Source organism: Ochotona princeps, chromosome 16 (assembly GCF_030435755.1).
Source record: "Ochotona princeps isolate mOchPri1 chromosome 16, mOchPri1.hap1, whole genome shotgun sequence".
NCBI classification, from domain to species: domain Eukaryota; kingdom Metazoa; phylum Chordata; class Mammalia; order Lagomorpha; family Ochotonidae; genus Ochotona; species Ochotona princeps.
Genome location: NC_080847.1, coordinates 47,768,164 through 47,793,944, shown reverse-complemented (window position 1 = coordinate 47,793,944; position 25,781 = coordinate 47,768,164). Strand labels below are relative to the sequence as shown.

At 58.1% G+C, this 25,781-nt stretch overlaps 1 protein-coding gene, 1 long non-coding RNA gene and 1 other non-coding gene across 5 annotated transcripts; 1 reads left to right on the top strand and 2 right to left on the bottom strand.

Moving 5' to 3' along the window:
• Positions 1 to 3,382: 3,382 nt before the first annotated feature.
• LOC118757723 (small nucleolar RNA SNORA29) lies at positions 3,383 to 3,515 on the bottom strand. Its single transcript, XR_004995336.1, has one exon. It is a non-coding gene; the product is annotated as a small nucleolar RNA SNORA29 (small nucleolar RNA).
• Positions 3,516 to 8,268: 4,753 nt separating this feature from the next.
• Positions 8,269 to 8,629, top strand: LOC131482222 (uncharacterized). Its single transcript, XR_009246817.1, has 2 exons — positions 8,269 to 8,338; positions 8,422 to 8,629. It is a non-coding gene; the product is annotated as an uncharacterized LOC131482222 (long non-coding RNA).
• Positions 8,630 to 8,675: 46 nt separating this feature from the next.
• ARHGAP33 (Rho GTPase activating protein 33) lies at positions 8,676 to 21,554 on the bottom strand. 3 transcript variants are annotated; one of them, XM_058674661.1, is made up of 23 exons: positions 21,019 to 21,220; positions 20,210 to 20,292; positions 19,056 to 19,153; positions 18,880 to 18,964; positions 18,503 to 18,583; positions 18,258 to 18,395; positions 17,763 to 17,855; positions 17,086 to 17,208; positions 16,919 to 16,996; positions 16,771 to 16,837; positions 16,630 to 16,689; positions 16,379 to 16,531; positions 16,195 to 16,297; positions 15,030 to 15,174; positions 14,867 to 14,949; positions 14,675 to 14,782; positions 12,976 to 13,121; positions 12,195 to 12,348; positions 11,954 to 12,099; positions 11,800 to 11,874; positions 10,419 to 11,090; positions 9,935 to 10,326; positions 8,676 to 9,850 (listed from the first exon to the last, which is right to left on the bottom strand). In XM_058674661.1, the coding sequence occupies exons 2-23, from the start codon at positions 20,285 to 20,287 to the stop codon at positions 9,065 to 9,067; spliced, it is 3,864 nt and encodes a 1,287-aa protein (XP_058530644.1). In that variant the 5' UTR covers positions 20,288 to 20,292; positions 21,019 to 21,220; the 3' UTR covers positions 8,676 to 9,064. The 3 variants fall into 3 exon arrangements, with proteins under 3 accessions (XP_058530644.1, XP_058530642.1, XP_036348455.2); XM_058674659.1 differs by having other exon boundaries at positions 8,676 to 10,326; positions 21,019 to 21,554; XM_036492562.2 differs by lacking the exon at positions 20,210 to 20,292 and having other exon boundaries at positions 8,676 to 10,326; positions 21,019 to 21,161.
• Between the last annotated feature and the right edge of the window lie 4,227 nt (positions 21,555 to 25,781).

The following is a 25,781-nucleotide window of genomic DNA, read 5'->3' as shown; positions in this document are numbered from 1 at the left end:
TACCCCTGGGAGTCTTATGGTAAATAAAGATCCCCAAACTACCGCCAAGCAGCCAGGCTGCACTGAAACCACATTCCTGGGGAAGGGACAGTCTCAAGCTCAGCCACTCTAAGCTGGGGCACCCTGCAGTTTGAGAGAAATCCTTCTTCAAAACAAAACACAGCACGTTTATTATCATTTTATTTGAAAAGGAGAGTGAGCTCGTCTGGGTCTCTCGTGTGGGTGGCCTGGGCCTAAACAACTGGACCACCCTCTGCTGCCGCCCAGACTACAGAGTCACAAGAGTGTTGATTGTATAAATATTAACAATATATTTTTTTACGTGCAAGTTGGAAGTGGAGGAGCCAGGACTTGAACCAGCAACTCCAACAGAGCACGCAGCTGACTTCCACGCCTAATCCCTGCCCAGAGAGAGATCTTACAGTACCCTCAGGGCTTGACACTGAGGCCAGAGGTGGCCTCCCCTGACACTGAGGCAGCCCATACTCCTGGGGTGAGCCTGGGCAGACACCCTTGGGAGCTTCCACACCCCAGTGGACACACAGAGAAGAGCAGTGCCTGCAAAAGGCTCTGCCAGGCCACGGTTCTGGGCAGGAACCGAGGGACAGTCCCAGCAGGCTCTCAGGCAGTAAGCATCAAGAAAGGCCCCTGAGCGCAGCAGTGCTGGGGACACAACAGAGACAGCACCAGGCCCTGCATCCAGGGAATTCAGTGCTGTGGGAACAGCATTCCCAGGGTCACCTGGTGATCGCCTCCTAGTGGTCAGGGCACTAGGAGGGGTAGCCCAGGGGCTAAGTGGGGCCAGAGGGGGCACCTGACCTAGACTGGGAGTGATCCAGAGGGTGTCCCAGGAAATACATGTGAGTAACCAGTTAAGACTGACAAGGGTACATGTGTAAACAGAAGTGTGATACAGTTGGAGGAGAAGGGACACAAGGATGCTGGGCAGGTAGGACCAGACTGCTAGCTCTGGTTCAGACCCAGGAACATTGGAGGGGTTGGCAGGGTTTTGGGGCAGGGGAGGAACAGGCTCAGTCTCATCTTAAAACCTCCTGGGGAGGGGCCTGCATGGTGGCTCAACAAGCTGATTCTCCACCTCCAAGTGCTGGCATCCCATATGGGCGCGGTTCTAGTCCACTTCCCATCCAGCTCCCTGCTTGTGGCCTGGAGGAAAACAGTGGAGGATGACCCAGAGCCTTGGGACCCTACACCCGCGTAGGAGACCAGGAGGGGGCTCCTGGCTTTGGACTGGCGCAGCTCCAGCTGTTACAACCATTTGGGATATGAACCAGCAGATGGAAGATCCTTCTTCCTGTTACTTCTCTCTGTAGCTCTAACTTTCCAATAAAAATAAATAAGTCTTTCTTAAAAACATTTCCCTGGGGTTGCTGTTGTGGTACTGTGAGTTAAACTTCCATCTGTAACACCAGCATCCCTTATGATCACCTGTTCAAATCCCAGCTGCTCCACTTGTGATCCAGTTTCCTGCTAATGTGCCAGGGGAAGCACCAGAGGATGGCAAAGTGCTTAGTTCCTCCGTTCCTCGGAATGTGGAGACAGGCCGGGGCGGGTGGCAGAGCTGCCAGGAGGCTTGGAGGGGGCTGGCTGAAAGGGCTGTGGGGAGGCTGAGGGTGGTCCACACACAGATGGTGCTTAAGAGGGCGGAGGCCGCGGCGAGACCAGAGCTTAGTGTTGGAGGCGGGGGGGGTGGGGAGGGCGGGCCACCCTGAGACAGGGACCCCGTGACTCCTGGGGGAACATCCTCTGGGGATCGGGGAAGAGGCTGGATCAGCCCCACTGTGGGGGAAAGCCTGCAGGGATGTGCTGTGTGTGGGGCGGAGGGGGCGCCTGGCCAGAAGACAGCCAATTGTATAGAGCTCCCTATCCCCTCCACACAAGCCCAGGTGAGGCAGGAAAGAGCCAGGGAGCCATCAGAGTGCACGCCAACGCTCCGGAACAGACATTGTGAGCTCTTTTCGGCTGTGTGGGACGCTCCCTGCTTGGGGAGGGCGCTGGGAGGGCCTGACAGGAAGTCTCCAGTACGCATGTGTGTGTAGAGGATTCCCGCCCAGATTCCCTCCCGCCAGCACGCACGGTCACGTGGCAGTCACGTGGCGACCACCCAGTCCAACGGTAGGTGCCCGGCCAACCAGAGCGGGGTCTGGGATCCCCAGGTTCTGAGGGTCTTGGATCTCCACCACCCTCTGCCCTCTGCCCCCTCCCCACCCTCCGCCCTTGCTGCCCTCCCACGTCCCTCAGACCCTCCCCGCAACCTGGAAGCCACCCCATTCGCAGACTCTGCTCCGCCGACCCTTCCCCAGCCCAGGGATGGGGTCCCCAGACCCCTCCTACGCCCCGAACCCCCACCTGTAAACCCGGTTCCCCACCACGTGGAGCTAACTTGGGCCTAAGCCCTCCCCCCTCCCCCGTTTCCACCGGCAGACCCTCTCCTGGGCGCCCTCTGCCTCTTCCAGACCCTCGAAACCCCATTAACCCCTCTGCCGGCCCCTGTACCCCTGCACCCTTCCCCCAGACCCCTTGAGACCTCTGACTCAGGTGTGGTGCCCACTCCCTTTCTCATCCCCGCGCCCTTCCCCTGAACACCAGCCCGCTTTGTCCTTGCGCCTGTGCTGCCCCCAGGGATCCTGCCGGCTCTCCACCTCGTCCTGCCCTCATGAGACCTTGCAGCTGACCCCCGGCCAGGCGCTGAGAGAGGCTGCAGCCCACACATGCCCTCGCGACCCCGTAGCTTCCCGGTGGAGCTGGGCTCCGTGCCGGCCTCGGACGCCCTGGTGGGCCGGCTGCATCGCCTGGCTATGGCTGGGGGGCCGGGCTGGGGCCTGGCCAAGCTTCTGCGGAGAGGTGAGGGCATGGGTGCCCCAGGGGGCAGCGTGCGGGGACAGCAGGCAGAGCTCACCACGCTGGCCTCTATGTGCCAGGCCTTGTGATCCGGGATGGGGGTCTAGGGGTGAACACGACCTCTGGCTCTGACTTGGGGGATCCCAAAAGGAGCATGAACATTTTGTGTATGTTGTGCCTGTATGTGACTGGACAGCCCACCAGAGTTCTCACGGGGGCAGCTGACATGAAACTGATGATTTGTGATTTTGCAGTCACGCATTTCTTGTCAACAAATGGCTTTCTGAACTTGCCTGATGGTTCCTTGCTCAGTCTCTTAGTTTTTCTTTTGTTAACGTGCTGATGGTGCTGGTTTGCTGTTAGTGCATCAATTTAAGCTCTGATTTCTTTTTCTCTTCTTAAGGTATTGGCCAAAACTCCAAAATCATGTTGGTGGTAGACATCTCTTTGTGCTTGGCAATTAAAACATGAGTCTGTATTTTTACATGAAGTGCAGGCTTTCTGTTGGTTTAGTTTAGAATGTTTTTCTCTGTTCAGCCATTTCCTGCAGGAGGAGGGATAGCAAAACCTCCTTCCTCTGCCAATGATGGCCGTTTTAAATCCAGCCCATAAGCACAGTCAATTAATTGTAGGAAGTGTGATGGGCAAACGGGAAACTATTTGTAATTTTTATCGAGTGAGAGATTTCCCCCCCTTTATAAGTGGGTGTTTGTTTCTCAGCTGCTTTCTCTGTATCTAATTGGTTAAATGTGATTTTTGGCTGATAGTCCGGGAATATACTTTCTAATGTTGCTAGATTTTTCTCCTATTTGACTCATTGGTGCTTTGGGAAATAAATCCATTTTACTTTATTTAGTGTTTTTGTATATATGATCATAAATGGAATTGATATGTAGTTTTATTTTCTAACCCTGGAAACTCATCTGGTTTGAAATTAAGGTCACCCTAACCTCATAAAAAATAAGCCCTGTTCTATCCCTCTCTGTTCTGGAACATCTTGCCTGCAGTGATGGGGTCCTTGAAATGATTTGCGTTGTCAGAAGGTGGCCTGGTGAGGCGAGACGAGTGCAGAAAACCTGTGGGGATGCATTGCAGAGGGTGCAACATGTGGTCTGTGTGGATTTCAGAGGCTCCTGAAGGACCCCATTTGAGGGGATGTGGTGGGGGCAGAAAACAAGCTGGGTTGGGTCACATGGGAGATCAATTAGCCATGTCTGCCAGGGGCATAGGAGGGCAAGGACAAGGGCACCTGGTGTTTGCCTCCCTGGGGTGGGGCCTGGAAGAAGAGTAGCTGGGGACGATGGGGCTTGGAACTCTAGGCTTGGGGCTGGGCTGCGTTGTTGGAGGGGGATCTGAGCAGGGTGACGGGAGAGCAGATTGGCGGAGGGACTGCACTAAGGGTTCAAAGGCAGCTACCTGAATTTAACACTTCCCTGAGGCTTGAAAATAAATTTGAGAAGCTTCCTAATCAAATCCCTATGTTCATTCTTCTTGGGTTTGAATGGTGGCCACCTAGGACCCTGTGTGTTCAATGCTGCATTAAAAATAGGTGGAGCCTGCCTGCCTGGGCCCTGCGAGGTCCACTTGCACCTGCCCCTGGGGTCTTGACATGATTGATGGTGACACCTCCGGGAGGAGGAGGGACGGGTTCATGGTAGGTAGATGTCATCTTGTTCCTACTGTGGAGTCCATGGTGAATTCTGAGGCAGAGTGCCTGCTGGGCCTGAGCCAGGAGGGATTATAGAGGCTGGGAGTGGGCTGGGGTGTTTGTTTAGTAGCTGCCATGGCCCCGCTTGGGGAGCAGGCGATGGGGACGGTGTGCTAAGCCCCTGTGCCCCTCAGTTGTCCAGGTGGATGGTGAGAACTCCGCTGGGCAGACGGGGCTTTTCCTGTCGGCGCTTCTGGGCCACAGCTCTGCCGTGCAGCTTCTGCTTGCCTTTGGTGCCAACCCCAACCAGTGAGTGCGCAGGTGGCCACGCCCCCACACCAGGGTCCTGGGCCCGAGCCCTGGACAGCAGGAGATCCAGGGCTGTCTTCCTCAGAGGCCACTCTCCTGCCCCCTGGCCATCATTCTGTGCCCCCAGAGACCCCCTCATCCTCTGAGCCCCTTCTCGCCCTCCAGTGACTATCCCCATTCCCCTGGGGCCCTCCTGTGCTTCCAGTAATCCTCCCATCCCTTCCAACCTCCCTCGCTGAGGGAGCCCTCCAGGTCACCTCCCCTGTTCCCCAGCAGCCCCATCCTGTCCCCCCTTGTCCACGTCCCATCCCTTTCCTAATCCATCCCCACTCTTGTTTCGCCATAGCCGCTGCCTCGACGGCAGCACGCCTGTGCACGCAGGTGCCTTCTCAGGCCGCAGTCTGGTTCTGCTGCACCTGCTGCAGGCAGGGGGTGACCTGCGGCTGCATGACCAGCAGGATCGCACCCCACATGATTGGGCAAAGCAGGGCCGTGCCAGGCAGTGCCAAGAGGTGAGCAGTGGCTTGGCTGGGGATGGGGGCATTAGATCAGCCGCTTGTACGCAGCCTCACCAGACATGCACGCATCCAGGTGCTGGAGCTGATGCAGTTCTGCCGTGCCTACATATCAGCGTTGGTGAATGGCAGTGAGTTAGCACCCCCAGTGACCCTGGGTGCGTTTCAGGCCAGCTCTGGGCACAGCCTGTGTGGCTGCCTGTCCTCACTGTGGCAGGTGCAGGCAGACAGGTAACTATGCCCCCCACTCTGTTACCCTCCTGCCACACCCAGCTGCCCCAGTGTTACCCATAGCCTGCTCTTTACTCCAGAACACTGAGGCCCGAGCAGAGGAGGCGATCCCCCCCAGTCCCAGCCTTGGGGTTTGGCCAGGTAAGTGGGAGAGGTTAGGGGTGGGGCAGGAGCCAGCCCTGTCCTTTTCATATCTTATGGTCCCCCTCTGCAGCTGAGCCACCTGCAGCCCCTGGGGCTGGTAACAGGCATTCCCCTGGTGGACCCCAAGGAGCTGCTGCCAGCACAGGGCGAGCCTGACCGCACCTACGAGAGCAGCTCCCAAACCATCATGGTCAAGTGAGAGCCCCCTCCCCTTCCCGGTCGTCCAGTCCAGTTTTGTTGCTACCTTCCCAAGTGCCCTGGTCTCAGACCTGCCCCTTCTCCCCCTTCCCATTTCCAGCCTCCTGTGGAGAGGCCATCCCGTCACTGTGCGGCAACTGAAGGCCTCTGCAACCCAGCCAGATGTGCTATTGGCCGACCTTCAGCAATGCAGGTGCCTGCTCCTGGCCTCTCCCAGCCAGTCTGTCCTGCCTGCCTGACTTCAACATTACAAATTCAGAGAACTAGGGACTAGGACAGCAGCCCCAGTGGGTGTCCTCCACACTGGACGTCACTTGGGCACCTAGTTCCATGTGTTCTGCCCTGAGGGCCCCAGAAAGGAAAGAAGGGTGCCGTGAATAGGGTATGAGCTGGGAGCTGGCTCGAGCCCTGCTGGGCCGTGCGAGCTGACACTCAGGTGTTCTGCTGGTGGCTGGTGTGGATGATCTGCCCCCAGTACTTGGTGGGTGATCTGTGCCTAGAAAGCCGAGGCCTACTGGTGAGTGAGCCACCTGCCTCCTCCCCAGCTCGCTGCACCACTCCAACCTGCTGCTGCTGATGGCGCTGTGCCCCTCTGCGGACCTCTCTGAGCTGGGCCTTGTCTTTGAGCCTGTGTGGTTGGGTTCCCTGCACAGGGTGCTGCACCCACAGGGACAAAGCAAGGAGGGGCCCCAGACTGTGCCAGGCCTGGTGCCCGGACACTTGCTGCTGCAGGTGCTGGAGGCTCTGCTGTTCCTGCAGGCCCGTGGGCGGGTCCACGGTGGCCTCAGCTCCCATGCTGTGCAGCTAGTGCGGCCAGGCCTGGTCAAAGTGAGCAGCCTGGAGCATGGACGTGACCTGCCACAACACTGGCTGCGGCCCAGGTAAGTGCTGCCCCACCTACCTGCCCCATATGTGTGCCGGTCTGTCCTATAGTCCCCCTGGCTCACCAAGCCCACTGGACTCCACAGGCCGCAGCAAGGCTACCCTCTGGGAGGTCCAGGCCCAGGGCTGCCACCACCCCCTGAGCTATATCCGTGGCTGCCACTGGAACTGATCCACAGCGACATGCCCACCACCACCTCAGACCTCTACAGCTTCTGCATCCTGGCCCAGGAGGTCTTCACTGGTCCGTGAGTGGCACTGCCCTCTGCCCCCACTGAAGCACCCAGCCCATTTGGGTCCCCTGACTGTGTATCCTTGCAGGAGAGTTGCCCTGGGCCGGCAGGGCAGGGCCCGAGGTGAAGGCTAAGCTGGAGGCAGGGGAGGGCCCAACCCTGGACCCACTGGTGCCAGTCCCCTATCAGGCTCTCATTCGGGCTGGGCTGGGCCTAAGCCCTGCTGAGCGTGGTGGCAGCCTGCAAAGCACTCGGTACCTGCTGCGGGAGGCTGTGGCCCAGGTACAGGACCAGACAGCAGGTTGCATTTCTGGCTGCAGGAGCCCAGGCAGGGCCCATCCCACCCTCATTCTCATTCCCACAGGTCTCAGCTCCTGAGGTGACCTCCCCAGTGAAGCACACCATCCTGTCCCCTGTGCCGCAGGATTTGTCTCCAGGTTAGATGGCAAGGATGGGCTGGTGGAAGATGCTGGGCACAGCTTGACTGGGCTGCCCTGTTCCAACCAACTGCTCCATCCCCACCAGATAAACTGTACTATGAGGTAGCTTGCAGAGCCAAGGCCACAGCCAGGCATGAGCTGCCAGTGATATCCCCAGGCCCCATCCTAAGCCAGGTAGGAGACAGGGAGGGAGGTGGGGAGAACATGGAAGCCATGGCACCTGGGGCAACCCGTGCCAGCTCTCTGCCATTGCCTTCTGCAGGCCCTGGAGACTCTTGCAGTTGTGGGTCACAGCAGGTCCTGGAGGGGTGAAGCGTGGGGCTCAGGCAGCAGCTTGGCTCTCTGCAGCAGCTCCAGCCCTAGTCCCAGTCCCAGCATCCCAGCCAAGCCTGGCCTGTGCTGCTGCCTGGAACTTGGCTCAACAGTATGGACATCCCAGGGCCCCATATAGCTATCCCTCACCCTCAACTCTGACCCTCCATCTCTCTCTGGTCACCAGCCCCATGTTCCCTGGCTGCCTTTCCTCTGCCAAGAGAACCCCCAGCTCTCCCCTCCCTAACCTGTGAGCCCTGACTGACCCTGCCTGTCCAGGGCGCTGCCCGGCGTGAGTACCTTCTCGAAGCAGCCTGCCTGCTGAGGAGCCAGAGGAAGTTCCCAGCTATTGACCTGCCCCTGCCTGCTGACTCCCACGGAAGCTTCCCCCACCCTGGCAGGGAAGGCCCCTGAGCCGGTCTGTGCCTGGTGCCACACCCCCAGGTACCCCCCCCCCCCGCCCACCCACACTCTGTGGCCAGCAGGTGACAGACAGCTTAGCTGTTTGTTGCTGCAGGCACTGAGCACTGAGCGGAGCAGAGAGGCCATCTTCTGCAGCCTGCAGAGGTGAGGAACAGGGAGGGGTCCCTGGGTCCCTGCCTACATCCCTGCACTAACCCCAGGTCTGCCCTCGCCCCTCTGCTCGCCAGCATGGATCTACTGCAGGAAATCATGGTGGAGCTGCAAAGTGGAAGCCAAAAAGTAGATGCCAGCCCAAGGACAAGCCCAGCCTTGGCTCACCGATGCAGACTTCTGGGGTGCCCACAGCCCCCCTTCTCTGCAGACCCCACCCCTGCCGGAGCCTCCCAAGAGTGACTCCCACTGTCTGCCCCACACGAAGTAAACCTATAAAGTATCCTGTTTCTTCATTCACTTAGTGTGACCCCAGCATGACAGCAGCAGCCACGTTGTCACCATTTTTATTCATTAATTTTGTCAGATGATTTAGTGGGATGTGGGGGGTAGATGGGCAGGAGCCCTCCCCCTCAGCCCCTGCACAGGTCAGGATGTGCTGGGGGCTCCTTAGAGAGATTGGGCGGGGTGCCAGCCTGGCCTCTCTCCCATTTATGCGAGGGACCCCAGGATGGAGAGGGGTGGGAGGATGGGCATGCCCTTGAGCTCAGGGGAGATAGGCTATGATTACAGGTTAGGGACACACTTCAGAAGCCTGTTACAAAGTTAGAAACTTGGGGTATGGATCAGCGGCTCAAGAAAAATACAAAACAAGGGATTGGTCAGGCGCCATCCAGCGAGGGGAGGGGCAGGCAGGAAGGTTTCTCTCTTGGCTCTAGCTCAGCAGTAGCTCCGGGTCTGGCCCTCAGAGTGAAGGGACCAGCTGGGAGTGGGGTAGGGAGGCGGGGGGCCAGCCCCCTCTCCTCTTTGCCCCCCATTTCTATACAAAGACCCTCGGGGGTGCTCACCACCCCTCCCATAGGCTGGCGGGCCTGGCCTATAGAGCAAGAGTGGTTCAGGAGGGCCCCAGGGCCCAGGTGCCCTGTGAGGGGTGCGAGGACCCCAGGGTGCCCGCTGCTTTTGAGGGAGGCGGGGAGCTGGCGGGCCAGGATCAGAGCGGCTTCGGGGATGGGCGGGAGGGGAAGAAGAGCTGGAGGAGGTGGGTGAAGGACCCCTGGGTCCCCGGGCGAGGTTCACATAGAGGGGCTCAGGCCGGGTGGGGCGCCGGGCAGGGTGTTGTGCAGCTGAGTAGCCATGGTGATCAGGGGGAAAGCAGGAGGAGGCAGGTGGGTAGCTGAGCAAGAAATCGGGGGACCTGTGCAAGGGGGGCGACTGGCCAAGTATGCCATAGGAGGCATTGAGCCTATCAGGGGGCATGGAGCGAAAGGGACTCCAGGACCGGGTAGGGCCAGAGTAGGAGGAACCCTCAGCTGCCCCAATCTCATAGTACAGGTTCTCCCCCCGGTCCAGTGATGCCGGGGGGCCCAGAGAGCTCCTCCAGACTGGGGCTGGTGAGCTGGGCGGGAAGGATGGGGGACTCAGGGGATACAAGCCTGGTTTGGGGACCCCAAAGAAAGGTGGCAGGCACTCCCGGGGGGCTGGGGAGAAGAAGCCTGGGGTAGGAACCTGTGAAGGGACAGAACACGGGGGTTGGGTTGTCACCTCTGGCACATCCATGCACCCCCCACTCACCCTGAGCGGGGCACTGACCTGGGAAGGGCCTCTGAGTCCCCTGCGTGAGGTGCTCATAGGCCGTGGGTTCCTCACCAAGCTCCCATCGCTTTGCTGCCTCGGTAGGTAGGATGGGGGTGCAGCGGCCCAGGCTCCAGGGTGGGCTAGGGAGTGGGGGATTGGCCCACTCCCTGTGGCCCCTGGGGGCTCCCCACCCACCTCCAGGGACAGTGAGCGGCGGAAAGGGGAACGAGGAGCTGGTGGGGTGCCCTCATGCTCCTGTTGGCTCTGTTGCTCAGCTACCTGCTGAGCCCGCTCAGCCAGGGCCAGGGCCATGAGACGTGCTGGATTCTTGGGGGGTGGGGGTGGAGCCCCCCCGGGGCGCAGGAGGGATAGGGGTGGGTGCAGCAGTGGTGAGTCCATTCCAGAACCTACACAGAAAGGAATGGGAAGGGGCTAATCAGAGTCCTAGGGTGGCCTTGGGGACCAGGCCAGTGGCCAGGGCCCATTAGGTGACACTCACCATGCTGGTCTTGGGTTCCCCGGGCACTCGGCAGTGACAGCTTGCTGCTGATCTCCTGTTGGCAGGTTTCGCTCAGCTGGGCCTCAGCTCCACGCAGCAGCAGGGGGATGAGGTGGGGGCGTGGGCTTGGGGCAGGGCTGAGGGCTGTCGTCGGGGTGACTGAGACAGGTGTCCCTCCAGCCCCTAGCAGTTCCAGCACAGCAGGTGGCACGGATACAGCCAGGGGCTCCGAGATGTCCAGGGCAGTGGGTGAAGCAGGGCTGGTGGGCACACGGGGTGAGAGTGCCTGTGGGGTCACCCTGGGTGGGAAGGCAGAGGCAGGGGCTGGGGGGGCTGGGCTGGCAGGAGGCGCAGGATCCCCCGGGGTGGGGCTGCTGCAGCGAAATGTGAGGGGATCGAAGTCCAGCCCCCGGAGCCCCTCCAGGCAGCGGGGTGGGCTGAAGTCCAGCTCATCCCCATCATCCAGCCAGGCCGACGTGCGGTGTGAGGGGGAGCCAGAGAGTACCCCCAGTGCGGCCGCTGAGGACGCGGAGGAGGACGAGGAGGAGGAAGAAGAGGACGAGGAGGAGGAGGAGGAGGACAGGCTCTCGCAGGAGCCAGCGGGCGCCGGGCCCACTGGGAAAGCGTCACTGCTAGAGTGGGGTCGCCGCAGCCTGTGCAGCCTCTGCAGGCCTACAGGGGAGGACAAGGACAGGTCAGGACCCGAACCTCAGGGAGAAACAGGGCCTGCAGCTCCACAGAACCCTGTGGCAGCGACATGAGGAGCGTCCCGGGATGCCCGGGGTTACCTAGGGAGAGCTGTCCAGGCTCAGAGTGACAAGGCATGGCAACAACCCTGCCAGGCTCAGAGCAAGCATGGCCACCCTGCAGGTTACAGGCCACCAGGATCCCCCACATTGGCCTGCACGTTGTGACACCCACTCAAAACACTTGCAGCTGGTCCCCAGCACTTGAACGTGTATGTGTGTCCCAATGATGCAGGATGTTTAGAGTGGCAAGTGAAAAAGTCAAGTTCCACATGTGCACGGTGCCCCTTTCTTAGCAAACCTTTTAAATCTGGTTAGAGAAACAGTCAGAACTGAGCATCTTTGGGGGAGGCGGCAGGTGGTTGAAGGGTGAGCTTATAGGTAAGGTTTTGGGCTCTCCCTAGTTCTGGCTACTGGGCTCCTGAGGGCTCCTAATAGGATTTACTTTTTCACAAAAGTTATAAATAGATAAAAAGATTAGTTGAAGGGTCCTTGCATGCATCAAGGCATACTGTGCATGAGGAACTGCAGGTGAAATCCAAATTTGAAAAACGCAAAACCGAATGTTGAAAGTCTATTTAAAGGCCCAGCTCCTCCCCACTGCACCTGGCCCTGGCCAGCCAGCCTGTGCTCACCAGCCCCGCTGGCCTGTGATGACAAAGACTCCTCACTCTTGGCGGATCTCAGGGTGACCGTGTCAGGTCTGCTGCCTGCAAGGAGAAGGGACGTGGCAGGTAGGTCGTCACTCCGCGCCAGCCCCTCCACCCTGCCGTCTACACAGCCACTGACCTGAAGGCTGCCGAGGGGCACGGGTGCCCCCAAGCCAAGGTAGGGGCTTCTTTCGGTGGGTGTTGGGGCCCCGGCCCAGGGCAAAGAATGTCTTCCAGCTGCTACCGCCTGCCTTCCGCTGCTTCTCTCCTCTCTCACCTTTCCTCCTGGAGTTGGCGTAAGAGACAGGAGGTAGTGTGCAGATAGACCTAAGGACCAGGGATGCTAGGCTGCCCCGCCCCACCCCCAGCATGCCACTCACCTCTCCACAGGTGAGGCTGGGGCTTTGGGAGTCACAGGGTCAGTGGGTGTGCCCAGCCTACCCTGGGTGCGAGCCTGGGCTTCCTCCAGTGTCAGCAAACGAGTGGAGGGGCCACTGCCAGCAAGCGACTTGGGCCTGGGGAGGAGGCAGCGGCCTGGGGAGTCAGGAAAGGGGTCACCTGTCAGCTCTGGGGCCACTGAAGGCCACAGGCAAAGCCAAGCGCCATAGCTCAAAGCCCCGGCCCCGCAGCGTGCCCACCCGGGCTGGCAAGGCAGGGGCCAGAGTGGATCAGGCGGGAATGGGGGGTGGGCAGCAGGCAGGTGAGAAGGAGGGGTGAGGCAGAACGAGCTGATGAGGAGGCAGCTCCCAGCAGCCAGTGAGGGCAGCGGCTCTGACTTCAGTTACCTCGGGCCAGAAGGCCCTCCGACGAGCTGAATCCTGACTGGGCGGGGAGTCTGGGCAGGGCCAGGGCGGGGTCAGATCTGGGGACCTCCCACCTCCTCCCGGGTGGACCCACAGCCCCTAGCGCCCCCAGGAGCTACAAGGGGGTGAAGGAAGAACGGTTGTCAGGGCGGGCGGAGAAGTGGGGATCCCGAGGAGCTGAAATGAGAAGGAGGGGGGCCGCGGGGAGGGAGACACCGGGGCGGGCTCCGCAAGGAGCTGGGAGGGAGTCCAGCGTCCGCGGGGGCCGGGATGGGGGCCGGGAACCCACCTGCCCTCCCAATGCAGCCCTGACAAGGAGAGGTTCTAGCCAGGGTGTCAGCGGGCGGGGAGGGCATACCTGCAGGGTCGAGACCAGCAGAGGTAAAGGTGTCACTGAACAGGACGTCCACATGTGTAAGCAGGAATTCCACCACGACCGACTGCACGCGCACCTCCCGGAAGGCAGCCGCCCCACCCAGCCCCACCGACTCCAGCTCCATGGACCTTGAGCGAGGCAAGGGAAGGTCACGTGTCTGGGCACTGGGAGGTGCCCGCGAAAGCAGTGACCGGCTGTTCAAGCTCTGACCATTGCAGACCATCCTGTTTATGACTGGCCTCACACTCTCCTCACATCTGCTCCCCATGACCTTCGCCATCTCAGTGCGGATCATCTTGTGGCTAAGGTCAAATACCACACAAGCTTTTCCTCGACCCCTTTGCTTTCTCTCTCACCCATATTCCATCGTTTAGCACATCCTGGCAGCTCCACCTATAAAAGCTAACCTCTCACTCCACTGCCCTCTCCTTGGCCCAGTCTGTCTTCCGCTCCTGGCTCCTGTACCCACCCCCACATTCCACTATCTCCCCGCAGCTGGAGGAAGAGAAATCCAGGACCGGGAGGGAGTTGGGAGGTGGGGTGGAGGTCAGGGCCTCTGCAGCCAGTGCCTGCCCTGGCTGCACCTCATGCCAGTGCCAGCCAAATCCTCCCATGACCCATCAATCACCTGCCTATGTGGTCCCTAACTTCTCTCTGACCTCATCACCGTGCCTCAGTTTCACTCATTCTCCCTCAGCTCTAGTGACCCTGGACTCAAGGTGGCAGCCCAGAGCCCTGACCTCTGTATGTGGCTGTCCCCCCGCCACATACACTCGAGGGGTCCCTCCAGGGGTCCACATGGGTCCCTCCCTCCCCTCTGGCAGGTCTTGACTCAGATGTAACCTTCTCAGTGGACTCTCTTCCTGCCCACTTACTTCCAGTTGTGCCCCAGGCTGCTTCCAGGCCCCACACCTGATACAATCTAGCCTGCTTAGTTGCATATCTGTCTCCCAGGAGAACATGAACTGCAGGGCACAGACTGCACCTGTCTCGGTTACCATCAACTCCTTAGGCTTACCCTTCTGGCCACAGAAAGACTGACTGATGCCTTTGCTGCTATCCCATTGGAAAACTTCAAACAGAAGCCAGAACTATGGCACAGCAGATTAACTTAAGATGCCAGCATTCCATAGTGAAGTGCTGGCTCGAGTCCCGACTGCACCACTTCCCATTCAACTATCTGCCAATGTGCCTGGGAGGCAGCAGAAGATAGTCCAAGTGCTTTCTGCACCCACGTGGAGAACTAGAAGAAGCTCCTGGCTTCTGGCTTCAGCCTGGCCCAGCTCCAGCTTTGGAGGTTATTTGGAGAGTGAACCAGTGGATGGAAGATCTCTTTCTCTCTTTTTCCCTCTTTCTCTCCATAACTCGGCCTTTCAAATAAATAAGTCTAAAACAAGTCTTAACAATGACAAAAAAAAAAAAAAAAAAAAAAAAGCCTTCCAACTGCCAGGACCTCCCTTTCTGGTACAGTACGTTGCTGTCTGTCGTCCACCAGATTTCCCCCATCAGAATATGTGCCCCAGCAGGACTGGATCCACTCCATGGCAGCTCCTTGACCAATTTGTATTGCATAAATGAACAAGAGAACAAAAGCTTGGTGGGTTCCTGGGGTACTTGAGGGAGACCTGAGGTCTACTCCATGGGAAGGTGCAGGGGGCAGCCTGGTGAGCTGCCAGCTTACCGTAGCAGGTTGGGGGCCCAGACAATGGCCAGGTTGCGGGCATGCATGCTGGTGTTGGCACTGTGTTTCGCCATGCGGGCCAAGTGCCTCAGCAGGTACTCCAGGGTCCTGAGGGTAGGGACAGAAGGAGATGCCTGAGCCTCAAGTCCCTTGCAGCTGCACCACAGCCCTGCCCTACCTTCCCTGGCTTACCTGTAGTGTGGCGGGGGCAGCTGCTGGATGACGTCATGGACTCGCACCAGGCGCTCCTCTTCACCAGGCACTGACATGGCCTCCTGAGAGTGTGGACGGGCATGAGGCAAGGGGAGTGGGACACAGTCCAGGATCCTCCCAGCTGGCCAGCTCCCCTACTCACACTGAACTTCCCATAGAGCTGGTAGGTGAGCAAGGGGTTTGGCAGCTCTCGAAAGTAGAGCTTGCAGAGGGAGGACACGCTGTGGATATCCTGCAGGAAGGCCGGGCCAGACAGTTCAGGGATTCTCTCACTGTCGAACTCGTGCCTGAGACCAGCGGAGTGGGGATGGGGAAGGATTCAGATCAGAGCCAGTTTACCTGGACACGTCCCTCTATCCCCTTCCTCGAGCTGTACACAAATGGATGCCAGGCTCTTCCCCAGACCCCGTGCTTGGCTTTTGTGGGGAGGCTGAACCCCACTGAGGTTCAGGCCAGAAATGCCTGTGCCTGTGGTGTCACTATGCATCTGCTGTAAAGCTGTCACTCCCCTGGCTCCCAGAGCTTGCTGGGAAGTGGGGCTAGAGGCCCAGCCCCCTCCTCCGGCTCACAGCTGCCTCACAGAGCCCTCATTCGTGGGTTGGAAGCTCCTGACCTCTGCAACCTCCCACCTCGCTGCTCCCCCAAGCTTGGTACCCTTGTCGCATGGGCTCTCATAAGGCCCTGGCGCTTGCCTCACTCCTTCCACCTGTAAACTCTGAAGCTGAGAATCCTCCTGTGGTTTCCCCTCCGAGTAAAAGCCATATGCCTAACACTTTCCTAATGGCTGTGCACACACTGTCCTGGTGGCCTCCCAGCCTCCTCTCCTGCCATCTCTGCACTGGCTGCTTCCTCCACGGGGCATACTTCCCCAGGGATTTTACATGGCCTGCTCCCTTGTCTCCTCCAGAGCTCTTCTCCATGGGGCTTCTCTACTCACACTATGGAAAGCCACAAAACCTCTTTCGTGGTTTATAATGACCCTTCTTACTCCAACCCAGTACTCTCTCTAGCATCGGTCACTTCTAGTCTCTTCCTGTCTGCCTCTCCCTGTGGCAAGAGAGTCCCCAAAGATGAGGAGTTTCTTAGGTTGCCTCATTCGTTGCTGGGATCCCAGTGCCTGGGATAGTACTGGCATCCCTCTGCTTCAAGGCTACCTCTGCGGACACCTGTGAGGGCCAAGCTAGAGTGTGAACGGTACATGACCCCAGCCTTGGTCCACCCAGTCTTGTCTCCCTAACTCCTGCTCAGCATCTCTCCAGCACACAGCACGGGGCTGGGGCTCCACTGAGGCCCGGGAAGGCCCTCACCGCAGTCTCTGGATGTTGGAGGACACGCCCGACAGCCGGTAGATTCCATCCACCACCCCATGGGCCTCGATAAACTCTGAGCAGCAGCGCAGCACCTGGGGCACTGGGGTGGAACAGCAAGGTTAGGGCCGGGCAGAGCTGGAGGGAGAGGCTGAGGGTGGGGGTGGGGCCAGGCCTCCCTCACCATCCTGGCCCGAGTTGCTGAGGTGCTCTCCAAGATCACAGCCAAATACCCTCTGCCGCAGGATTCCCCTCTGCCTCAGCCGCTGCCGAGAAGGGCGGGAGCGCATGAAGGTGCGGAGCAGGCCAGCCAGCTTCCCCCGCGGCCGGGGCACAGCTGCGGGGCGAAGGTGGGCCACACAGGAAGAGCATTAGCCACAGGGTTGAGGGCAGGGGAGCCAGGAGCACAGGGCCCGGACCCCTTATTTCAATTACCTGAAGTCAGAGAGGAGAGGCCCTGGGGAGCTGGGATGCCACACAGGGAGCCATCGGCATCTACGGTGAACAACAGGTGGCAAGGATGGCCAGTAGGCAACGGGTGCAGGTGGGCCTCTCCACCCGGTCCCTGGCACTAACCTGTCTTCAAGCCTGGCCCCGGCCGCTCTGTAAAGAGCTCCACACATTCACTGGGGAAGAAGCCGACCTGAGGGAGTGTCAGGGTCAGTGGCTGCACCGCCATGGCCACATGCTCCAGCCCCACCTACCTGTCCCAAGCCAGGCTCACCTGGAAGCCTCGCTTGCCACGCCACCAGCTGCGATCCTCCGTGGGCGGCATGTCGATCACAGAGACGATGTCTCCCACCTGCAGCCACAGGTGAGAGGAGGAGGGTGAGCAGAGGCAGGCGGCACAGCGAGTCCAGTGGCAGGCAGCCTGCTCCCCCACAGCCTCACCTCGAAAGACAGCTCATCAGGCGCCTGGGCCGTGTACCGTTTAACCACGTGTGCAGCAGCCACAGCAGGAATGTTGAGGGAGGCCTCCTCGCTGAGCAGCAGTCGGCGGCCATGATTGTCCAGCTGAGAGGGAAGCAGGATGTGGCAGACCACTAGGTTCCTCCACACCCAGTGAGACCAGCACCTGTCCCTGTCCCCTGCCGCCTGTCCCCCTCTGTCATCACTCAGATGTTGGTCAAACACCTAACTTCTCACCCATGTGAAACAACCCTTTATGCCCCTCTTGTATCTTGGGGCTCTCCTGCCAAGACCTCCCCAAGCACCCTGCCCCTTTATCCTCCCCAACGGGCTCTGCACCCGTGCTGTCTGGCAAGCGTCCACTGTAAGTCATTCATAGCCAGGTACACTGCGAGCTAGAGCCCGTCCTATTTCTAGTGGATAAGCCTTTAAAGCCTCAGCTCCCAAAGCCTGACACCTAACACACACACACACACACACACACACACACACACACACAGAGTCACGCACACTTTCTCTCCCAGGCGCACGCCCACACAGGACACTAAAATACCAATGCTTCCCCTTCCTTTTTGCGCCCACACATACTTGCTGGCTGGTTCTCCCCCCTCTGACACCCCTCGCTCACTCCTAACTCCACATTCCCTGCTGAGCCGCACCTCCATCCAAGTGAGAACAGGCCCACAGTTGAGGTTGCTGTCCACCAGTCCTGACAGTGTTTCCAGGTACTGCAGCAGCAGGGGCACCAGCATCTGGGGGCCGGAGGTGAGGGTGGACTGCCATGAGCAAAGCTGAGCGCACCCAGTGTCCCCTCATACCACCCTAACATGCCTCTGGGAAGGGCTGCCATTTAGCCTGAATGCATAGGTGCCGTGCACCTGCACAGGGCTGGAGCAGGGCCACCTCAGGGAGTAAAAAGGAGGTAACGGGTTCCTAGGGGTCCTGCTGACCCTCCCATGGTCTCCCTCGGACTGCTTCATGATCCCAGCACTAAAGGGAACCCCCAGAATTCTGCTCCATCTTGAAGGCTTCTCTATTCTTATTGGTCATAAATAGGGCCAGGCCGTGTTTTAGTATTTACCCAGACCTCTGCCTTGATGGTTTTCACACAAGACTGTTGAAAACATACTTTGCCTAGACAAGGGGCAGGTTACCTGGGCAGCCCTGGCGCCCTCTGGAGGTGGGGGGAGCTCTGGCAGACAGGAAAACCTCCGGTCAAATATGCAGCGATGGAGGTGGGCATCCAGAGAGCGGAAGTCATCGTAACTGCGGAGAACCGGCCAGGAGCGGCCCTGTGGTGCAGCAGGTGGGAACAGAAGAGGACAGAGGCCTCACTGCACTGAGCTGAGGACTATGGAGGCCAAACCAGCAGGCTACCTGAGAACAGAGGTGGCCTCACCTGACAGGTCACCTGTACCCCGAACACCAGCTCATTCTCCCCAGAGAGGGCGGGGCCTTCACGCTCTGGAGACAGCAGGAGCTGTAGAGAGAGACAAAGGCTCCACAGAGGGCCTCATTTCTGGCCCAGCACTGTTCTCTCCTGCTGAAACTGCCCAGGGATGGCTCTGGTGGCCCCTCCCCTCCTGGCTTCCCCTAGAATAGGACCCTGAGACAGCTGGGCCAGAGTACAGCCGCTCAGCACAGACAGCAGGAATCTACAGCTGAGTGAACGAGCAGCTCTTGGCACCTGCACCAGCCCTGCAGTCCTGCTGCTGACCGCCACAGCAACAGCCCACACCTCGCCTTCCCCTTCCCCCAGGGGCAAAGCCCGCCTACCTGGATGTGGCCAAAGTCAACATTCTCATAGTGAAAGTGGGCGCAGTCCGCGAGCCGGGGAAAGGGGCCCCGAGGGGCGGAGAGCCTGGAAGATAGGGGATGCATGTTGCCAGCGGCTCCCTGAACACCTGCACCCTCCTCACCCGCACCCTGCCCGTCCCTCCCTCACTGCTCACCTCTTCCCTGGCTTCCCCTTTCCACTGGGCCCCCCAGGCGCTGGCAGGGGCTGCACAGAGCCCTCACCTGGACCATCCAGGCTGTCAGTGCTGCGAGCCTGTAGAGAAGAAAGACAAGACTCAGGGGTTTCCAGCAATGGGACCAAAGGGACAACAGGAGCGTTGTCATGGCCAGCTGGGGTCTAGAGGCTGGGCTCTCCCTCATTGCTGTCCTGGGCAGGGCAAGGTTGGAGAGGCGAGGGCTGAGCCTGGGACAAGCCTGCGTTTTCGTGTGTGGTTGGCAGTGGGGCCTGAAGCCACAGGCGCTGTAAGCGAGCCTGACGACGGGACAGAGCATGCCATCCCATGGCTCCTGTTTAACACCTGTCCAAGGCCCTCTGAATTGAGTCACCCCCTGCTACGACCACATTGTCACGGCTCACAGCTCATCCCTCTTGCTTCTTCACAGGTGCCTGGTGGGCATTTTCACCACTCACAGACTTGGCCCAGTCTCTGCAGATTCTGGACCTGTGCTGATTCCTTGTTGTCCTGGAGCTAAGTCTGTCTTCTCTGGTCCAATATTCAAATCCTCCCTCAGCTGGCTTCTGTCCACCTGCCTGTCCCATCCCATCTCTTCCCACCACCCTTCTGAGCCCAGCCACGGTACCAACTCCCCAGTTCCTTCCAGACCTTCACAAAGGCTGTGCTCTGAGCTCTCCTCAGCCTCTCCCGAGGTTGTCATGTGTTCACCCGATGGAACTCCTCCCTGACCCTCCAGGCTGCGTTAAGCATCCCTTCTGGCCCTTTGCCATCCCCCCAAGGCACCTTCCTCCCAAGCTACGGGGACTGCCCCAGCTTGTCCCATCATAGCAGTGAGCATTCTGAGATGCCATGTCTGGGCAATCCCCCACCCACCCACTGGACTTTGCCTTTCCCAGAAGCAGGACTCCAGCCCACCCAGCACAGAGTTGGGCACAGAGCTGGTGCTCATCTCTGGGCTCCTCTTTGTGCCCCCCACCCCATGCACGGTGCTAGCTGAGTCACACAGCAGGGGCTGGGTGGGATCTGATGAATCCATTAACCAGCTGCCAGATGGGGACTGACCAACGTGGGTTCCAGCTTCTCCCTCCTCCACGGCCCTGCCCCCACCCCGGGAGGTCTTTCTTGGGTCTCACCCTCAGGGTGTGTCCCCCTCCAGCCCAGGAAGCTCCCCAAGGCAGGATGGGAGCTGACTCTCTCTGTGCCTGGAGCATGGGGCCTGCACAGAGGAGGATTCAGTGTCTGTGAAGCGAGGCAATGAATGGATGAACGCGCCGGGAGCAAGCAGAATGGTGGGCGGCGGAGACGATGGCAGGGAGGGGGAAGGAGGACAAGATGGAGAGGACCCAAGGATCGGTGGAGTAACCCGTGCTGTTGTTGGGGTGGAGCAGGGAGAGGGGAGTGGGTGGAGGCGCTGAGGTGGGGGGCAATGGGGGTGAGGGGACAGAACCGGGCAAGGATGGCTGAGAAGAAAAGGGTCAGGTTGAGGCTGGCGCCCGTGGGGGCGGGGCTCGGGAACGAGAACGGGCTTTTGGGAGGAGGAGGAGCTGCCCAGGGAAGGGTGAAGGTGGGGATGAGGATGCCGAGGGGACGCTGGGACCCGGGCTGGTGGGGAGCCCCAGGGAGCCGCAGCAGATCCCTGAGGGGCCCCTCAGGACGGTGCGAGCCCGTCCCGGACCAGCCCTCCCTCCCAAAGCCCCGGTCCTCGGCCGCTGTCAGCCCCATTCAAGCAGTGGCAGGGGATGCGCGCCGAGGGGGCGGGGTCGAGGTAACGGCTCGGACCCACGGCTGTGCGGGAGGACGGGAGGCGACCGCGCGACCCAGGGCGAGGGGCGGCGCAGGCCGCGGACTCGGGCGGGGCCGGGGGCGGGGCGCGCGGGGCGGGGCGCTGCCCGGACAGACAGCCACGCGGACCGACAGACCAACGGCCGCTCGGGCCCCTCACCACCATGGTCGCGCAGCTCCCTCAGGCCCCAGCCGCTCTCGACCCCTCGTTCGTCGTCCTCTTCGCTGCCGCCGCCGCCGCCGCCGCCATGGCGACACAAAGGGGAGGGCGCGAGCCTCGCGCGGGTGGCTGCAGGCCCCGCCCCTAACGGCTGCCCGTGGCTCCGGCGCGCGCCCTGCACGGGCGGGGGAACGCGGGGGTGGGGACAGACGAGGCGCCGCTTCTCATTGGTTCCGACCTTGGCCTTAGACGAAACCCCGCCCACTTGGCGGCTCTTCATTGGCTTCGCCTTGGGGCCCATCCCTGGCTCGGTCTTCCTCGGCCCCGCCCCCTGAAGTTTGACAGCGCCACGCCCATGGCTGCTTTTCATTGGCTGTTGTCTCCTCCTGGGACACACCCCCAGCTTCTTTATGCTTTGCTTGTGACACTGCCAACCCAGAAGCAATGGCCCTTCTGCTTAGTCCCTCCCTAACGACCGCTCTTCGGACCTTCCTAAATGGACTCCTGATGGACTTCCCTCCATCCCTCAGGCAGTTTTTCGACGACCTGGTCCTTTGCCCTCTCGGGTCACTCCTCCCTGAGGGCGCTCCACCTCCCTCGTGATGGACAGGATTTGCCCCTAGGCTCCTTGCGACTTGGTGCCACCCTACCCACCGTACATTTTCCTGTGTCCTTTCCCCCAGGAAAGGGTTTAACCTAACAGGGCAGGGCCAGTCCATGGTCATGCTGGAAAGCCAATTTCAAATATTCCGGGCCCTCACCAGAAAGGATTCGCCCTTTGTTCATTCATTCACTCTTCCATTCTGGTCATTTCAAGTGCAGATCTGTCCTAAGCAAAATAGGCTTTGGACTAGCGTGGTGGCTCAACAGACTAATCTTCCATCTGCAAGCGCCAACATCCCGTATGAGTGCCAGTTCGTCTCCCAGCTACTCCACTTCCCAAACAGCTCCCTGCTTCTATCATGGAAAAGCAAAAAGGGGGATGGCTCAAGACCTTGGGCTACTGCACACATGTGTGATGCCTGGATGGAGTTCCAGCCCTCCTGGCTTCAGCTTAGCCCAAACCTGGAGGATTTGGGGCCATTTGGGGAGTGAAACAGCACATAGAAGACTCTCTCTCTCTCTTCCTATCTGCCTTTTCAGTCAATAAATCTTAGGCCCAGCACAGTGGCCTAGCTAAAGTTCTTGCCTTGCACACACCGGGATCTCATATGGACGCCAGTTCTAATCCCGGCAGCTCCACTTCCCATCCAGCTCCCTGCTTGTGGCCTGGGAAAGCAGTCCAGGACGACCCAATGCCTTGGGACACTGCACCCTTGTGGGAGACCCGGAAGAGGTTCCAGGTTCCTGGCTTCGGATCGGCGCACATTGGCCCGTTGCAGCTTACTTGGGGAGTGAGTCATCGGACGGAAGATCTTCCTCTCTGTCTCTCCTCCTCTCTGTATATCTGACTTTGTAATAAAACAAATAAATCTTTAAAATAATAGAAAAATAAATCTTAAAAAAAGATAAATCTTAAGAAAAAATAAATAAATCTTTTTTTTTAAAGATTTATTCATTTTATTACAGCCAGATATACAGAGGAGGAGAGACAGAGAGGAAGATCTTCCGTCCGATGATTCACTCCCCAAGTGAGCCGCAACAGCCAGTGCTGCACCGATCCGAAGCCGGGAACCTGGAACCTCTTCCAGATCTCCCATGTGGGTGCAGGGTCCCAAGGCATTGGGCCGTCCTCGGCTGCTTTCCCAGGCCACAAGCAGGGAGCTGGATGGGAAGTGGAGCTGCCGGGATTAGAACTGGCGCCCATATGGGATCCCGGGGCGTTCAAGGCAAGGACTTTAGCCGCTAGGCCACGCCGCCGGGCCCAGAAAAAATAAATAAATCTTAAGAAAAAATACAGCTGCAAATTCTTTGGTGTTCCCATCCGTGCCTGCTTCCCAGAAATCCTGGCAAACCTATACAGGTTGCAACCAAGGGAATAGCGGGCTTGCTTGTGTATAATTCCCAAGGCTGGGTGGTAAAAGCGTTGCAGTTTCCTACTTGACTGCTGGGATGATCCACTGAAGAGCCAAGAGGCAGGTAGCGAGTAAGAAGTGTGACTTTCAGAGGTGGTGGCTATGTTTGAGGAAGTGCAAGCAAGTACAGAGACAATGCAGGTACTACAGTGAGCAGGCTTGGCTTTTGAGCTACCTCAGCCCTGGTTCCTGACCTCAAGTTCCACAAGATTCTAACCCACTGCTGTCACTCTCCTGTGAGTCTTCCCAATTAAACTCACCAGGCACCATAGAGCAGAGACAAACTGTCCCCAACTGTGGCCTGTCCAAATTTCTGACTCACAGTACTCATGAACATAGTACAACAATGATTTTGGAGCCTAGCGGCTAAAGTCCTCACCTTGCACACGCTAGGATCCCATATGGGTGCCAGTTCTAATCCCAGCAGCCCTGCTTCCCATCTACCTCCCTGCTTGTGGCCTGGGAAAGCAGTCAAGGACAACCCAAAGCCTTTCACCTGCATGGGATATCTGGAGCAGGCTCCAGGCTCCTGGCTTTGGATCGGCTCAGCTCTAGTCGTTGTAGTAACTTGGAGAATGAATTAGCGAATGGAAGCTCTTCTTCTCTCTCTTCTTTGTATATCTGACTTTCCAATCAAAATGAATAATCTTTAAAAAAAATAATTGTTTTGTGGTGCTTAATCTGGGGGGTGGACGTTACAATTTTATGATATCTTACAATACTACAATATTTTAGAATTACAATTACTGTAGCCTTTTCCAACTTGATTGATTCCTCTCTTTAGCTCCAGGACCCTTCTAGGACCTCTATCCCCAACCCCCAACTAAATCAGTTTCTATACTAAGAACATGGCACATTTCTCTGAGTATCAAAACAGCTATTTCCTTCTTACAGATTTCATTTAAATATATGGCTTGTTCAGAAAGGCTGAAAATTTACCATACTTGGACATAAGAAAGCTGCTGTTACTAATTCATTCTATCCCTTAATACAGATACCAGATCAATTCTGATCACATATTGTCTATCTCTAGCCACAACCCCAGCTCCTCAGAATATCTACAATGAGAATTGTATGGTTGTTTTGTTTTGAAGAAAATCTTACATACAATTAGATACACCAGTTTTACTGAGTTTGATTATCTAAAACCTTCCCCAACATGGTAACTAGGTGGTTTTGTTTTTAAGATTTGCACGTTTATTTGTAAAACAAAAGTTACATAGAGAGATCTTCCATCCACTGTTTCACTCCTTCAATGGCCAGGTAGAAGCCAGGAGCTTCAGCTGGGTCTCCTATATGAGTGCAGTGGCCCAAGGACTTAGGTCATCTTCTGTTCCCAGGATGTCAGCAGGAAGCAGGTGAGACTTGAACAGGTGCCCAAATAGGATGCTGATGTTATAGGAAATGGCTTTACCCACTGCGCCACAATGCCAGCCCCTGACAACCAGTTTTTTTTTTAATGTGCCTATCATCTCTAAGAGGAAGCCACAAAGACTGTATCATCTCTTGTTATTTTTATTTTGTTTGGAAGGTAGAGAGACAGAGACAGACAGAAAAAGTCTTCCATCTGCTTAAAGGTCCACAACAGTTAGAGTTCGGCCACCCCAAGGCCAGGAGCCCTGATTTTCTTCCATGTCTCCCATGTGAGTGTCAGGAACTAAAGCTCTTAAGCATTCATGGCTACCTGCCAGGGAGCACACTAGCGGGAAGCTGGATTGGAAATGGAGCACCTGGGACTCCAATCAGGCACTGCAAAATTGGATGCAGAAATCTCAGTGGCAGTTTAGCCACTGTGCCCATACCCCTGCCCCTGGGTAGCATCTTTTCTAATGGAACTCTGGACGTAGAGCACCTACCTCCTCTCCACTGTGCTTGTCAAGTGGCTGGGTTTCAAGGTGATGGAACCTAGACTCTACTTCCCAACAGCAAGTGTCTCCAAGAAGGTGCAGAGGTGTGATTAGAACAGAGAGAAGTTGTCCATGGTCCAGGCAGGAGGTTACAGCAGTGCAGAAGTTGGGAGAAGGTACTGAATTCAGAAGAGTCTGAAGGCAGAGGTGGCAGGATCAGTGAACTGAGTGGCAGAGAAAGGCAGGTGCCAAGGACAACCGTAAGGGTTTGTGGTCTCAGCAGCTAGCATAGAGGTGAGTGGAAGGACCATCAGTTTTGGAGAGTGGTAGGGATCTCAGCTTAGGGCCTATGGGATTTTGAACTACCTGTTAAGACTTTCGGATGGAGACAGTGGGCAGCCCATAGGACACAGGAACCTAAGGCTAGGGGGCAGGTGGAGGGGGTCAGGTTAGGCTGGAGAACATAGCCCTGGGACTTGCAGAATAGATGGGTTTTAGCGCCTAGGTGAAGGTGCCTGGGAGTGAATCGTGGAGAGGGACTTCAAAGTCAGGCTCCCGGGACGAGGCCAAGTTGACCCAGTGTGGAAAGCAGAGGAAAGAGAGTACTTCCAACAAGGAGGGGTCAGTGCAGTGTGCACAGCTGCTGGAACAAACAGCAGGTGGACTGAGGACTGATGGGTGCTCAGCACCCTGACAGCTCAGTAGCTCCAAGTCCAGAGGACAGGCCCTTGAATTTCACGTGCTCCTGAGCAGATAACTGGACAAGCTTGCCTTGGGAACATCTCTTCTACAGCACAAGGAAGAGAAAACCGGAAAAGATTCTGTTTCAGCTGGTCTGGAAAGAACTGAGGGCAGTACCACCTGAGGTGATTCCCTTCAGCTAGCATGGGTTTCGCCTTTC

Bases quoted from the DNA above. Each gene is read 5' to 3' on its own strand.
- ARHGAP33 (XM_058674659.1), bottom strand. From the start codon at position 21,388: ATGAAAAGCAGCCATGGGCGTGGCGCTGTCAAACTTCAGGGGGCGGGG. The intron at 16,690-16,770 runs GTTAGTGCCAGG...TGTTCACCGTAG, and splicing joins GGGGCCAGGCTTGAAGACAG to ATGCCGATGGCTCCCTGTGT. The intron at 16,298-16,378 runs GTGAGGGAGGCC...GTTCCACCCCAG, and splicing joins CAGCAACTCGGGCCAGGATG to TGCCCCAGGTGCTGCGCTGC.